The sequence below is a fragment of the Drosophila gunungcola genome, unplaced genomic scaffold, assembly GCF_025200985.1.
Source record: "Drosophila gunungcola strain Sukarami unplaced genomic scaffold, Dgunungcola_SK_2 000047F, whole genome shotgun sequence".
NCBI classification, from domain to species: Eukaryota; Metazoa; Arthropoda; class Insecta; order Diptera; family Drosophilidae; genus Drosophila; species Drosophila gunungcola.
In genome coordinates, this window is record NW_026453214.1 from 412,403 (window position 1) to 427,300 (window position 14,898).

Here is a 14,898-nt window from a genome sequence, read left to right on the forward strand (position 1 = left end):
GTTTCGCCTGGCTTAAAAAGTTTTGGTAATAATTTTCCTTGATTGTGGTATTCGAGGTCGGCTGTTTGTTTATTTTTAATTTTCTTTTTTATTTCTTCTCGTTTCTTTTCTATGTCTTCTGTTGAACTAGAGATTGTGCTTCTGAAAAATATGTCTATGGGTCTTTCTTTTGTTACAGAATGTATCGTTACTTGTCGATGCGTACGGTGCGGTGGTGTGTAATGATATTTTGAGTTCATCTTCTAACATAAACTTTATTGCTGCTGAGCCAAATGATCGTTCGTTGTCCATTATTATCCATTTCGGCATACCGAAAGCAATTAACATTTCCCTCAACGGCTTTTGACTCTAAAATTTTTACTTGAACATATTTTGAAAACTTGTCAATTCCCTTTAAGACTCTATGTTTTTCGGTAATATAAATTTGACAGGCTTGAACTATTGCTTGGATTTTCTTAGTAAGTTGTGGAAAGAAATAATTCTTCAAAATTTGTAATTTGTTCTCTTTTGCATCTCTATGGGCTCGTTTATGTTCGAGGGTAATTATTTCGTTTTGTTGGGACTCCGAAGTTACGTCGTCTATTTCGTTTTGAGTAAACCTTACCTTGTATGATTTAAAATAGGTAGGGTAAATGTTTTGAATTTTTCCCATTACCTCTTCGGATGAGCTTAGGATCAAGTTTACTAGTTAAAATTGCAATAAGTTTTTCTTCCGTGTAAGATTTTTGTTTAATTATGTGTCTGTGGTATGTTGGGAATGACATTTCGAAGCTATAGGAATCTGTATCGGCAGTCAGTAATAATAATTGGTTTTTAAATACGTTAATTGGACCTTCTACTGAAAATATGAGGTTGTGTGACGAGCTTTCTATTGTTGCTATTGGCTGATGCTGAGGAGCTGATTGAATTAATTTCTGCGGGGGCCCGGGACAACGCGTCCGCTACCACATTAGCTACTCCGGGCTTGTACCTGATCTCGTGGTTATACTCGCCAATGAGGTCTCTCCAGCGTTTAAGCTTAGCGTTATGGTTATTTACGCTATTCAAAAAACTCAAGGGTTGGTGATCCGTGTATATTACCACTTTTGAATACCCGTAAAGATAATGTCTTAAACTTTTGAGCGCCCAAACGATCGCGAGCATCTCTCTTTCGTTAGTTGCGTAGTTCCCTTCAGTCTTTGACAGGGTGCGTGAAATGAACGTTATTGGCCTATGATTTTGTTCCAATACTGCGCCTATTGCGTAACTTGAAGCGTCAGTAGTCAATTGAAATTCTTTTCCGAAATCTGGATAGGCAAGGGTAACCTCCCTGGAGACGAGAGTATTTTTAAGTTTCTCGAATGCTGTAATCGCATCTTTGCTCAAGTTGATAGCAGTTCTGCTTGACTTGGTCTTAGATATCCGGCCTTCTTCGCCTCTTAGAAGAATGGTTAATCTTTTATGAACCGCCTATAATAACCTGTCATTCCCAAAAAGGAACGGAGATCTTTAAATGTTTTTGGGACTGGAAATTTTGTAATCGCTTTTATTTATCTATGTTGGTTTTTACTCCATTTTCTGATATTGTGTACCCCAAGAAGTCTACTTCGTTTTTAAAAAAATGGCATTTCTCTATTTGAACCCTCATATTTGCTTTTTGTAGCGTTGAAAATACTCTTTCCAAGTTTTGGCCGTGCTCCACTTCGTTTTTGCTAAAGACTATAATATCATCAACGTATACATAGCAAATTTTCCCTATGTATTCTCTCAATATGTCGTCTAACGCTCTTTGAAAAATGGAAGGGGAATTTTTCAAACCGAATGGGAGTCTCGTAAATTCATATTTTCCGCCATTTACCGCGAATGCTGTTTTTTCTATGTCTGTATCTTTCAGTGGTATTTGATGAAAACCGCTCTTAAGATCTAATACCGAAAAATATTTGTTGTCCCCGAGCTGCGCAATAATTTCTCCAATTTCGGGTATGGGATACCGATCTGAGATAGTAACTTCATTAAGTTTCCTATAATCAATTACTAATCTGTACTTTTTTTCTTCGGACTGGCCGGACTTTTTCGGAACTACCCAGACTGGTGCATTATATGGTGATCTTGAAGGTCTTATAATACCATCTCTTAGCATCTCAGTTATTTGTTTTTCTACCTCCTGTTTGAGTGATATTGGGTATGGGTAATGTTTTCCGTAAACTGGAGAATCTGATGAAGTTCTGATCTCACCTACTACTTTAGTTGTGTATGCTAACTTTGAATCGGGATCTGCGAAGAGGATTTTGTGGCTTTGTACGAGGAGTTCTATTATTGATTTTTGTGACTCGGTCATATGGCTGACTTGCGGTCCAATTGTATTTACTGCTTGTGTCGCTAGTTGATGAATTTTAATTTTGCGTTTATTTCCGAGAATTAATATATCATTTTTTACATCTATTATTGCTCCTAGTCTTTTCATTGTGTCATTGCCCAAGATACCATGAAATGTTTTCAGGGTGTCTAGTAAAAAGAATTTCATGGGTGTATCCGAAATATTAGCGAGCTTAAGTATTGCGTGTTGTGTTATTTTATTGTTACCACCTACTGAACTAACTGAAAAAGTGTTCTCATTTGGCTTTGGATTTGGTACTAATTGATTTTGAATATAATTTTGATTAGAGCCCGTGTCGATTTAGAATTTTAGAATTTTTCCGTTCCCCGTGGTTACTTTAAAGTAAGGTAGTGAGGAACGATTTATTCTAAAAAATAAAGTTCTGACATATCTATGTATTCTTGTTGTTCGTTATCGCTTTGCCATACATATTCCTCCTGAAGTTCGTTAACGTTATTTTCTTCTGCCAACTGATAATACTCTTGTTCTGAACTTGATGAAGCTTCATCTGAATTTTGCTGCGCGTTACTTCCTGTCTCTGGTTGAATATGGAACTGTCTTGGCATCTTATTATTATTTGGGGCATTAGCGGTGCTGAGAGGTCTTTTCCCTGCATAATCATTATTTGCTGGTTTGTTCATATAATTTATATGACGTGATCGAACTGACTGATCTACGTCCATAGGTACCGGTTTCGGTTGTGGTCGTGGCGGAGGTTTTGGTATGCTATAGGGCGCTACTACACCGGATTGGTTTGTATAAGGTTGACTATAAGATTTGAATTGGTTAGTTTGAGTAATTGGGGGTTTTCCAGATTGGTGTGGGTTATGATAGAGATACGGATGGAAATTTTGTTTGACGGCTACCATCCGATATGGTTGTTGGGGTTTGGGTGGTAGCATGGGTGTCCTCCCTAAATACGGAGTTTTTGGTGTCTGGTTATTCCTAGCATTATGGTTCTCTAGCAGACTGCATAAATGTAGAGCGCGTATTAAGTCATGTGGTTCTTTGATGGCCAGCAATTGTGCCAGGTTTCCATTAAGGCCTCTGACGAAAGTGTATAAGGCTTTTTCCCTGTACATGGCTGTCAGAGATTGTATGGTTTCTTGTGAGGCATCTAAGCTGCCAATTTGGTTCAGAATTAGAGATAGATGTTGATAAATTGCCTGATAATAATTATCTAAAGTATTGTTACCTTGGTTAAGAGCATAGAGTTAGATCGGGATCTAAGTTCGCGCTTGTCGGCAAAATGTGCTGTTAGGCATTTTGAAATAGCTGTCCAATCTAATTGGGTATTATATGATTCAAGTACTGCGTCCGCTTGACCAGTAATTTTGTTACGGACTGCTAAAAGAATTCCATAATATTTTGGTGAACCAATTCTGTTTTCATAGATTTTTAACACCCTCTCGACACTTTTCCTCCATGATGAATATTCACTTTTGTTTCCTGAAAAGTCTCTAAGTGTCCGAACAATGTCTGGTAATTTATCTAACTCACTAAGATTGTGCGTTAATTCTCTTTTAATTGTTTGGTCTGTATATTTGGAAAAATCTTTATTTGGATTAAGTATTAACTTTACTAGGCTACTGAGATTTGTCTCTAAGATTGTTTTTATTTTTTCCTCAATGTCCCTCTCGGTCATGATTCGTGTGTTTATTTGTGTGGAACTGGCTGATGAGGGTCCGGTAAGATTCGCGAGTCTGTCTGCCAAATCTTGTTCGGTCATTTTGGGTATGGATATATGAGCAGCGAAAAGTTTAATTTAATTTTTTAATTTTAGTTATTCAGAATTCGAAAGTTGTCTTCTAAGAATTAGGGTGTGCGATTTTTTATTACCTTTGTAATTTTTGTGTGGGAATTTTTATTTTCCCTATATTTTGGATTTTTTTTCTTTTTAACTTACTAAAATATGTCTTCTACACTTTATATTTGGGTAAAACTTTTTCTTCTTTGAATATTTTTCGATTAAATATTTTTTATGTTTTTGTTAATAAATTGCTTAAAACTATTCTTACAGTAGTAACATATCTCGGCGTGCTCTCGTGATGACAGGCTCGGCAGATTCCGTTTTATCCCACTCTGCAACGATCTCTCCTGAGTGTGAGTTTACTAAGGGGCCTTCTCTGTACCTTAATTCACGTTCCCTTCGAACGGATACTAAAGGGATCACGGCGATAAAATTTGGCCTGATTATTCCACCGGGTACAAGTCCTGTTTTTTTTTCAGGAGTGACAATTTGCGGCGTTTTTTAAACGGCACTTTTGCACTTCCGAATCTCGGTATTTTTGGTTTTTTACTTCTCACTGATTAGGCGGAGGTTTGAAACGAAACGTCAGAATTTTTTACTTTCTGAACTTCGCGAGACGCGGAACTTGTTATCCTTTCGCGGTTTTAATCAGGTCCCTGCTCGGGCGCCAGTTAAAAGATTGATTATGATTTTGATAAAAAAATCAAACCTTTCTTTATTGAGTTGGATTAAGAACTAACTTACTTAGGTTAGACAATTGTTTTTATAGCTACGCGTCGCTCCATCGCTGCCGCCGTCTCTGCCGCTGTTGATGTTTCTGCTGACGTTCTTTCATATTATTGGTTGCTGCTCTTGGTCGCCGTCGCCGTTGGCCAAACTTAATTGTAATTGGCCAGTGCATTTTAATTATAGTTTTTGTTGTATGCACTAAGTTGAGTTCGATCAACTTTGGAAATTGGCTGTTCTGCATTCCCACGATCGCTGACCAAAAGGTGCAAGCTAAGTTCGTTAGAACTTTATTGAGAGCATTGCTTTGCTGTTAGTTGTGCAATTAATGCTCTCTTCCTCGGTTTGGGAAATTCTATTATTGAGGGCATTGCTTTGCTGTTTGTTGTGCAATCAATGCTTACTCATTTCCTCTGTCTGAGAAATTGTATTATTTTGGGTGTTAACTAATGTAATAGCCTGATTCCATTGCCGCATTAGTGGACTTTTTAAATGTGCCTGATTCCATTGGCGCATTAGCATTTAGCTAATGCTACTCCGACATGTGAGTGGCACGAGCAGCTGATCTGGGTTTGTTTACTTTTGCATTTTGGCAAACCCAAAAGAAATTAATTAAAATTAATGAACATGAGTGAGTTTACTAAACTCTGTAATGTTCAGCAGGACATCTATAATGCGACCAAGGCATTTGCCAACTTGGACGACAAGGAAGAGAAGCTGATTGCGTTGTTAGTTAGTGAGTTTACTAAACTCTGTAATGTTCAGCAGGACATCTATAATGCGACCAAGGCATTTGCCAACTTGGACGACAAGGAAGAGAAGCTGATTGCGTTGTTATGACGGGTTTGCAATGGACACCACCACAGTTTCCAAAAAGGGCTAGGATCCCCGTATATGTGGGAGTTATTTTATGCCAGAGATCCAGCAGTAATGCATTGTGGTACTTCGAGCAGAATTTGCTGCGTGCGCTTTAGTTTTCAGTCATTTTAATACAAAATAGATTTTGTATTCAAAAGACATCAAAAATTGCGCCAACCTTGCATATAGAAAACAGCTGTTGTAGTGGTGGCACGAACAAAATATCGTTTAACATCGGTATTTTCCGGTATTTTTTCTAAAAATGTTCGGGGCGAATGGTTTTTAATCGCATTTATTTTAAATGCGGCATTTAGCCTTATGGGATTTCCTGTGTAAATAAATGCGCATTAGGCTAAATGCTTTTTAATGCGCCAATGGAATCAGGCTATTACTCAAAATCCATGTTAGAAGATCATTTGATAACCCTAATTAGTCTAACTTCCGAACAAGAAGAGATTTACATGACATCATAAAGTCAGTGTAAACAACGACAGTCTGAAGGTTATTTCTAAAGGCATTTATAACGAAAGACGTTAGTTCCAAAAGGTTTGTAGAGAGGTCGTAGACCTACGACTTATACACTCGTGTTGGATATATTCGACCTTCAGAGATGTTGCAAGTGGTGCGGTAATAATGTTTTCGAAAGGCTTGGCCAATTTGGAAATAGCTCTATAATTGCTTGAATTTGATTTTGTTCACTTTTTATGAAGGGGATTAACAAATGACTTCTTCCAAATAGGTGGGAAGTCAGTGGTCTGCAATGGTCTTTGCGCAGTATTTAAGCGCATAGCCTGGAACACCGTCAGGTCCTGGTACAGATCAACGAGAACGATAGCGATGCTGGGCAAGAAGCGGATTTTTTTTATTTCGCCAACAGAACAGTCTTTAGCTGAGTCAGTCTTTAAGACGTGTTTATGTATAAATGGATACCCGAAATAAGAAATATGATCATGAATATTATGAATAATTACATTTATAGCGTTTCCTTGAAATAATGTGGGGAGCTGAGGTAGAAACAATCTTGATTTGGGAGTTTTTCAGTTGATATATGCGCACCGAAAAGCTCAATGGTTGGGAGGGTTGTGATGTGCTGCTGCAACATAATCTAGCAGTATTGACTGACTCGAATTAAGCTTATCTTGATTTGAGTATAATAATTGTAAAGTTTATCAAGGTGAATGGTATTCATCTAAGGACATGGGACTTTCTTTTTAATATGGGCCTTGAGGTTGGAGTTGGTCAAGAACAGGCTGCTTTTGCAAGTTGTGTCCCATAGACACTCTTCTCTGCCGGCAGGATACTTAAAAATGTTACATATTTGGCTTATAAAATTATAAAACTGTTTTGGATCTTGTGAAAACTAGATCCTACAACGAGTTGTATGTAAAATTTGACCAAGCACTTAAGTACCTGGAAAAGGCGGCTTGCGAACCACACGCTTTATATTTTTTATAATGTCTGGACTTAACATTATCCTTTAACTCTGTTCCTGCATCAAAAGTCAGCTCTGAAGCTAGGTGGTAGGGATCTTGAAATTGCGTATGTGGCAACGAAACAAAACACAAACGGCTTCTAGATTTGACACAAGACACATATCCACTTAACGTTCTAAAGAAATATAAAGTTTATTTGAAATAGCGCAATGTCAAGTAAGCCGTCAATAAAGTCGTGCTGCGCCTAAGAAGGTAAATTATTTGTTTTTCGCCCGGGGACCAAGTCATTAGGTTTATTAAAATCACCTAAAACTATCAACTGATCTCTGTCTGACAGATTATTACAAATGGACTGTATAACGGACAGTTGGTTCGCATAAATTGGAAACTCAGATGATGGCGGTATATATAATATGAGTAAAAAGTAACCATTATTTTAAATGGAATTCAAAGTTTTGTTTTATGGTTACAAAGCACCGATTTTTTCCACAATCGATTGCCTATTTGATGGTAATTTCATGATACCCCTCTCATAAAATCCTTCGTCCTTATTTACAAAAAAACTGGGCCAGTCACACTCTTTCACAATCGTTTCTTGTAGCTAATTTTACATTTTCCAAATCGTTCGACATTGATTGGAAAGGTGGTAGTAGCTTGGTGCGATATCCGGGCTATAAGGTGGATGCAAAAAAACCACCCATCCAAGCTCTCGGAGCTTCTGGCGAGTCGTTGTCCTGATGGAAAACAATTACTTTCCTATTGGCCAAGGCGGGGCGCTTCTGGGCAATTGCTTCCATCAAATGGCCCAATTGTTGACAGTACAAAACAGAATTGTGCAGGGTTGGCAGCTACAGTATTAGGGCGTTATCGCCTTTGTCAAAGAAAAACTGTAGAATATTGCGAATTTTTTGTTGCCGGTCTCGATATTTATTGAGCTTTCAGAGCGTTTGTGTTATCGATCACAAAACTTTTCTAATATTGGTATGACACTACATTGTTTACCTCATTCATTGACGGATTCATTGGAGCTCAGAGACAGAGACAACTATATGGATACTGCTTGAGATATTTTTTCGTAATAAGTTCACGGTCACACTGCCTTTTTAACGTTAAATTCAAACTTTATTGTTTTGTTTATTATATTGTGTTTGTCCCGCTAATTTTAACGTTTTAAGGTTTTCAGTTGTTACCTTTAAATGGTAAAAAATATTTTGTATACATTTAAGCCTCGCCTTTTTATTCCGTTTTGTCGTCAACTCCAATGAATGAGCAAAATTGTACTTTTTAAATACAATTTTGCTCATTGATGTATCGGCCCCGGTGGTATTTCATTGTTCTGACAACTTTTCTCATTCATTGCTAATTGAATCGTCATAGGTTGTCTTGTTCGTAAGTTAAAACAAAAAATGAGCAATGAATGAAGACAACAATATAGTGTCATAAGCCCATAAGAAGCTTTTATAGTACGAAAGCTCAACATTCTAAGGGCACCTACTAAAATTAAATCGGACTTATCCAACACGAGATACAGATTACTAAAGTCATCTTTTGTTTAAATAATAGATTACTTTTTACTTGACCTTATATATAAAACTACATGGGAACAATAATTATGTATCCGGAAATACGATGTTATTCATTTCATTAAAAATTAGTAGTCAAAGTTCGAGTCAACAGCAACTAAGACTCCCCGTTCTCGTCTAAAAAGGACGTTTAAGCCTTTAAATTGTGTACTTACCCGGAAAAGCTTCGGAGCTGAGGATCTCCGGTTTTAACAAGGTTTTCGTAAACACAATAACATAAGATAAAAATAAAAAGCTATTAAAGTACAATGTAGTCAGCTTACTAAGTAAGCCTCTTGTACTTTGATAGAAAAGTATAAATGAGGAAGAAAGTTTTTTGGAATATAAGAGGAATTAGAAGGCGCTGGAGATTAACGGGATTTCCCATTTCCTTTAAACTGTTATTTTTTTCTAAGCTTCGTACTCTTCAACTGGCTGAGCACGGGGTTGCAAAATGCGCACAAGGAGTACCAATTGATGATACATTTTTAGCATAAGAAAATTTTAACTGATTGATCATCCAATTTGACTTTGTTACTGATACAAGCTATAATATCTGGTGGTGAGAGGTCAGGGGGCAGCCGTGAAATAAATATGTATTTTAATTTGTTTTGGTATGGTAATGCAGAACTATTATTTGCACTACCAGTTTCGGCCGATAGTCCGGACGATAAGTTAACATTAGGTGTTAAGGCTACTATTTTAATTTGTTCGGACAGAGCGTTCAAAGCGGATGTCTCGGGCGGCACCACATCGCGACCCGCACATTCGCGTGCTGAATCTGAATCTGGCTCGGATAGCAAAGGGCTATAGAGCTGCGATTTGAGCGCCACGGATACGGATAACTTTTAACAGCTTTTTGTGAGCCGCCCAGTTTCAACTGTAAGCTTATGAATTTTGATGAAATCATCAATATAGTAGCGTAAGCCACATTTATTTTTAATAGCATCGCAAACACTTGGCATGAAAAGTTTTTTTCGCATGAATGGCAAGAAATTGATTGCAGTCCAGTCGAGATGACTTTCTTGCTATTTGCCACAGAACAGATTGCCATATTCACGCTTAATCGGTGCAAATATAGCTGAACAAAATCTGAAGGTCTAGAACTTTGAGAGAGAGCGGGGGGAGAATATCGAGGCAGGAGCGTAACACCGATTAACTCCGATATTAGGAACCACGAAACGAGATAGTTAGAGAGAACGGAGGAGAGCGGGAGCCTAACACCTACTAACTCCGATACATGCACCAACAATTGAGAGTCAGAGAGAGTAACAACGTTTATATTTTGCCGTTCCAAACAACTCTTCAACGATATTTAACTCCTCAGAGAGAATTTCAGAGAGGTAGAAAAGAGTATCAAGGACTGAGAGCAACAGAAAAGAAAATTTAAAAATAAGGCAACAGAATTTCAAGAACAAACCAAGCACCAAATTAAATGTCCAAATTGATAGAATTTATTTAACACAAATTAATCACAATACACATGCGAAGCGAACGGAATGTTGTTAATAACACTGTTATTTAAAAAGTTCAAATTTAAACCAGGAGGTTTACGACAAAAAGGGAAACTTCGGAGCGCAAAACAAAAAACGACCGTTCACTGTGAAGAGCGAAAACTAATCGATTATCATGTCGAATTGACTTCTCGGTCGGTTCTGCTCAAAAGACGTTCTTTTGCCGTAACGATTCGGGTTGTTCAGACGAACACTGATAAATATTGTGTCAAAGATTTAATGAGCTCTGCACATGTCATGTAGAACTGTGTAATTCGATCAAGAGCCATAATTTACGATCTGGGACCCGACAAGGGTTCAGTTTTTCAAATACACTTGTAATCTGTAACAGCAGGCCACTTGAGCTATCTAATATTATCGCTCTCAGATGTGCCTTCACCGAGAGTTCTTGTGCGGGGGCAAAATAAATAACTCCCCCGCCCAGACTAAAAGATTAGGACTCTGCGTAGACCATAGCTAAGATTAGAATAAGATTTTCACATAAGTTTCTTGTCAAGAAGTTTTAAATAAAATAAAACAGTTTCAATACAGAACTCAAACAAAAAGGTTGTATTTATTTACTATCCTTAACACGGGTAGTCACCTTTTTTGCTTCCACCTTCGAAATAGACCAGTCTTACGTATGGACATCAGGGCTGTGAGCTTTAAAAAGCGCCAGCAGCAAAGGGTTGCTCTTGTGGCAACCTGATTCGTTGTTGAACTTCTTAGCTTGTCTTATGAAGAAGGTCGGTCTTGCTCGTCCTTGAGCGTCATTTGCCCTCTTTGGTGCGCTTTCACTGAATACAGTAAACATACGCCAATTCCCGTTTTGCTCAATGCATATTCAAAGCGGTGTTTTTTCTCTGAACAACGCACATAAGATTATACATTTGTTCAATGTACCTATGAGCGAAGTTAAAACAGGTGAATAACGTTATTTACGCCTTAGAAATAGTACCATACAATAAGTGTTGAGTGCCATTTTCTACTATTTTCAAAAAAAAACATTTAAATTTTATATTTGCCTTATGTCCGATATATTTTTTAATTTCTATTTGACAGGGGAAGCTATAAAACGTGCTGAGGATGAACATGTTCGAATAGTTCAATCCATAATGGAAAAATGTATGAAAAAGGAGTCTTTGTTAAATGAACTTTATCTTCAATTAATTAAACAGACAACGGATCATCCAGATGCAAACTCAAGAGTTAATTTAAAAAATTGGGCACTTTTATCGGTTTTATGCAGTGTTATCTTGCCATCGATGAAGTCTATTAGAAAATACCTGATTGCTCATTTAAAAAGATGCTCGAGTGATTTCTTGTCCGAAGAGGGAAAATACGCAAGATTTGCAGATCAAGTAAGTACATAAGGCGGCTTTTAATAACATGTTTTTATTTACACCTAAATAAATACCATTTATGTAAAACAGGATTAAATTCACGTGTGGTTTAAGGTTTTTAATGAGTTACAGTTATTAATAGAATTCGTATTACTTAAGTTATTTTAGTACTATAACTAAATTTTGAAATCAGGTGTGTTAATTGATTTTATACTACCGCAAGGATTTTGCGTTAGATTTATTTACGGTTAGTAGAACAAATAACTTTTCGTTCATTTAGTTTTAGTGATTTTAAAGTCTCTCAAAGTATCTCCAAAGCTATTACTCTTATCAACTTGAAAATTGGCTAACTGTTCTAAAGACGATATATTATTAGATAAGACAATAAGACAAAGCTGAAAACGGCAGAAATAAATGAACAGTTAAAAACTACTCTAGTGAATGGCCGAGACAAGAGAAAAACTCCATATCAAGCTGTCAATAAAAATATCAAAGCATCCCAAATAAAAAGTAATTTGTCATTTCTGAAATCGACCCGTCGAGTATAGCACCTTTAAATAATTCTGAAAATTTTTAAGCTACTGCACAGATATACGGAATCCAAAACAAGTTTACGTATCTATGAACTTCTATGGATCTTCGGTTGGATATTACGGAAATCCTTTAATATGTTTTGTAAAACACAAAAGTAATGTTGAAATTTGTATTTTGCTAACAATTAACAATTGTTGCGGGCGAGGAGTATGAAGGCGAAAGAAGATTTGGGTCCCAGTTTGTGAAATACCTTAGTTCGCCAATACGATCACCAGCAACAAAAGCGTAAAAGTAAGCGAAACATCTATCGGACACTGAGGCACAAGCAAATAAAGTGAAACCCCAAAATGACACTAAGCCAAATTCACTTGAGCCAGAAAATAGGGCACTTAGGTGAACTACTCCGATGACCCGGTAGCGAAGTCACCTGTAAAATAAGCCCACTTCATGGCAAAAGGCGGTCATAGTCTACGACGAGTCTTCTGATACCCCCGTCAACACAGTGAACAACGTGCAACAAACGTAGACCACAAATAGGAAATTAACGGAGTCTTCAATGTGCAGTCTCCATCGCAGGAGTCCTGGTCATTATGCTGCTTCCAAAAACTCAAGACGACGAACACGAAAAGAGCTTAGTGCACCTAAGTTCAATTTTTTTCTAAAAAAACAACATTGCCAGTTCACCGTGCTACAAACCATGTACATATAAACATCAACAGTACAGCTATTTTTTTGACGAGCTCAACACAATTGAATGCATCTGCATAAAGTAGCTTTATCTGTTAAAGAAGCGCGTACATTCTGCCATCGTCTGAGCTTTCAGATTATTTAGTAGCAGATTTATAACTTCGTTTGCATTAAGCGTAAATCTTATACTTATCCTTCTACGCTATCTTTTGAAAAACACGATAGCAACAGATCAGACAATAGCCGATTTATTTGACCAGTTTTTCGATTCTTGGTACTGTCTTTATTATAGTTATTTATTATTTAACGTTAACGGTATTCATTCCTCAACTGGCTACTTACATAAGTGAAGACAAGACTCCCGTTCATTGATTGAAATTAGTAAGAAAACTGTATCTTTATTTTACCCTTGCAGAGGGTATTATAATTTCATTCAGAAGTTTGCAACGCAGTGAAGGAGACATTTCCAACCCTATAAAGTATATATATTCTTGATCAGCATAACTTGGAGAGTCGATCTAGCCATGTCCGTCTGTCCATCCGTCTGTCCTTCCGTCTGTCTTTCCGTTTCTACGCATGAAACTTTCCCAAAAGTTGTCTTTATCTTTAAGGTAGTACATAAGTCGGAGCGAGCCGGATCGAGCATATAGATCCCATAGGAACAACCGGACAAATAAATGAAAAAAAAGTATAAGTTTGTTATTTTTTAATTTTTTTAGTTCTTCGACATATAGTAATTGTTAAATATTTCATAAATATATCAAAATCAGACGAATATAACATAAAACTCCCATGGGAACAATACATATATAAAAAACAATTTTTTTTTTTTTGTTTTGAAATTGTTATTTGTTATTCTTTTTGACTTATTATTAACTTGACGGTTCAGAATTACGCTTTTAAAATTAAAATCGGAAAATGATATTATATAGCTGCCATAGGAACTATCAAATAATTGAGCTGCAAATGATCATAGCTTCAATGTTTTCAAACATATACGCTAGTAAATTGAATTTTAATGTTTTCAAGAGTATTTAGTTTTTGCTGCAAGGGTATTTGAACTTCGTCTTGCCGAAGTTAGCTTACTTTCTTTTTTTTGAAATTACTCCCGTTTTTATACCCTTGCAGAGGGTATTATAATTTCAGTCAGAAGTTTGCAACGCAGTGAAGGAGACGTTTCCGACCCTATCAGCATCACTAGTAGAGTCGATCTAGCCATGTCCGTCTGTCCGTCCGTCTGTCCGTCTGTCCGTCCGTTTATATGCAAACTAGTCTCTCAGTTTTAAAGCTATCTGCATGAAACTTTCCCAAAAGTTGTCTTTCTATTGCAGGTAGTATATAAGTCGGAACGAGCCGGATCGGACGACTATAGCATATAGCTCCCATAGGAACAATCGGAAAAATAAATGAAAAAAAATTATAACTTTGCTGTTTTTTAATTTTTTGTTTAGTTCTTCGAGATATAGTAATGGTTTAATATTTCAGAATTACGGTTTTAATTTCATCAAAATCGGACGACTATAGCATATAGCTCCCATAGGAACAATCGGAAAAATAAATGAAAAAAAATTATAACTTTTCTGTTTTTTAATTTTTTGTTTAGTTCTTCGACATATAGCAATGTTTAATTATTTCAGAATTATGGTATAAATTTTATCAAATCGGACGTCTATAGCATATAGCTCCCATAGAAATAATAAAAATATATAAAAATAACTATCTAATAATTGAGCTGCAAATTATCATAGTTTCAATGTTTTTTTTTAGCACATACTCAAATAAATCATAATTTAAATGTTTTCAAAAGTATTTAATTAATGCAATAGCTGCAAGGGTATATGAACTTCGGCTTGCCGAAGTTTGCTTTCCTTCTTGTTTGGTTTTAATATTATCCTAGAATCCGTTTGGATTCTTTTTGAGCCTGTAAAGAACTAATTGATACTATCTTAAAAATTATCCAAGAAGGCTAGGCAGAAAACCAAGCTGATTTGACGGCAGCGCTGCATAACTCGGCCGCCTTGATCATCGGGACTATCGTGGACCGCTGACTTAGCGCCTCGTGCCCGGTGCACTACCCAATCACTCAGCGTCTCGAGTTTTGCATTTCATTCTTGCAGACTGCTGATTTTAGTGAATTGCATCCGGTCTGCAGCACC

General features: G+C 36.7%; 1 protein-coding gene across 2 annotated transcripts in view; it reads left to right on the forward strand.

Moving 5' to 3' along the window:
- Positions 1-14,898, forward strand: part of LOC128264019 (myosin-VIIa) — a 481,551-nt gene that overhangs the window by 411,614 nt on the left and 55,039 nt on the right. The window contains exon 6 of one of the 2 annotated variants that reach the window (XM_052999303.1): positions 11,241-11,539. In XM_052999303.1, the coding sequence (XP_052855263.1) occupies positions 11,241-11,539 (299 nt within the window). Of the gene's footprint in view, positions 1-11,240; positions 11,540-14,898 lie in introns of those variants that run through there. The other variant, XM_052999304.1, reaches the window with a different exon arrangement.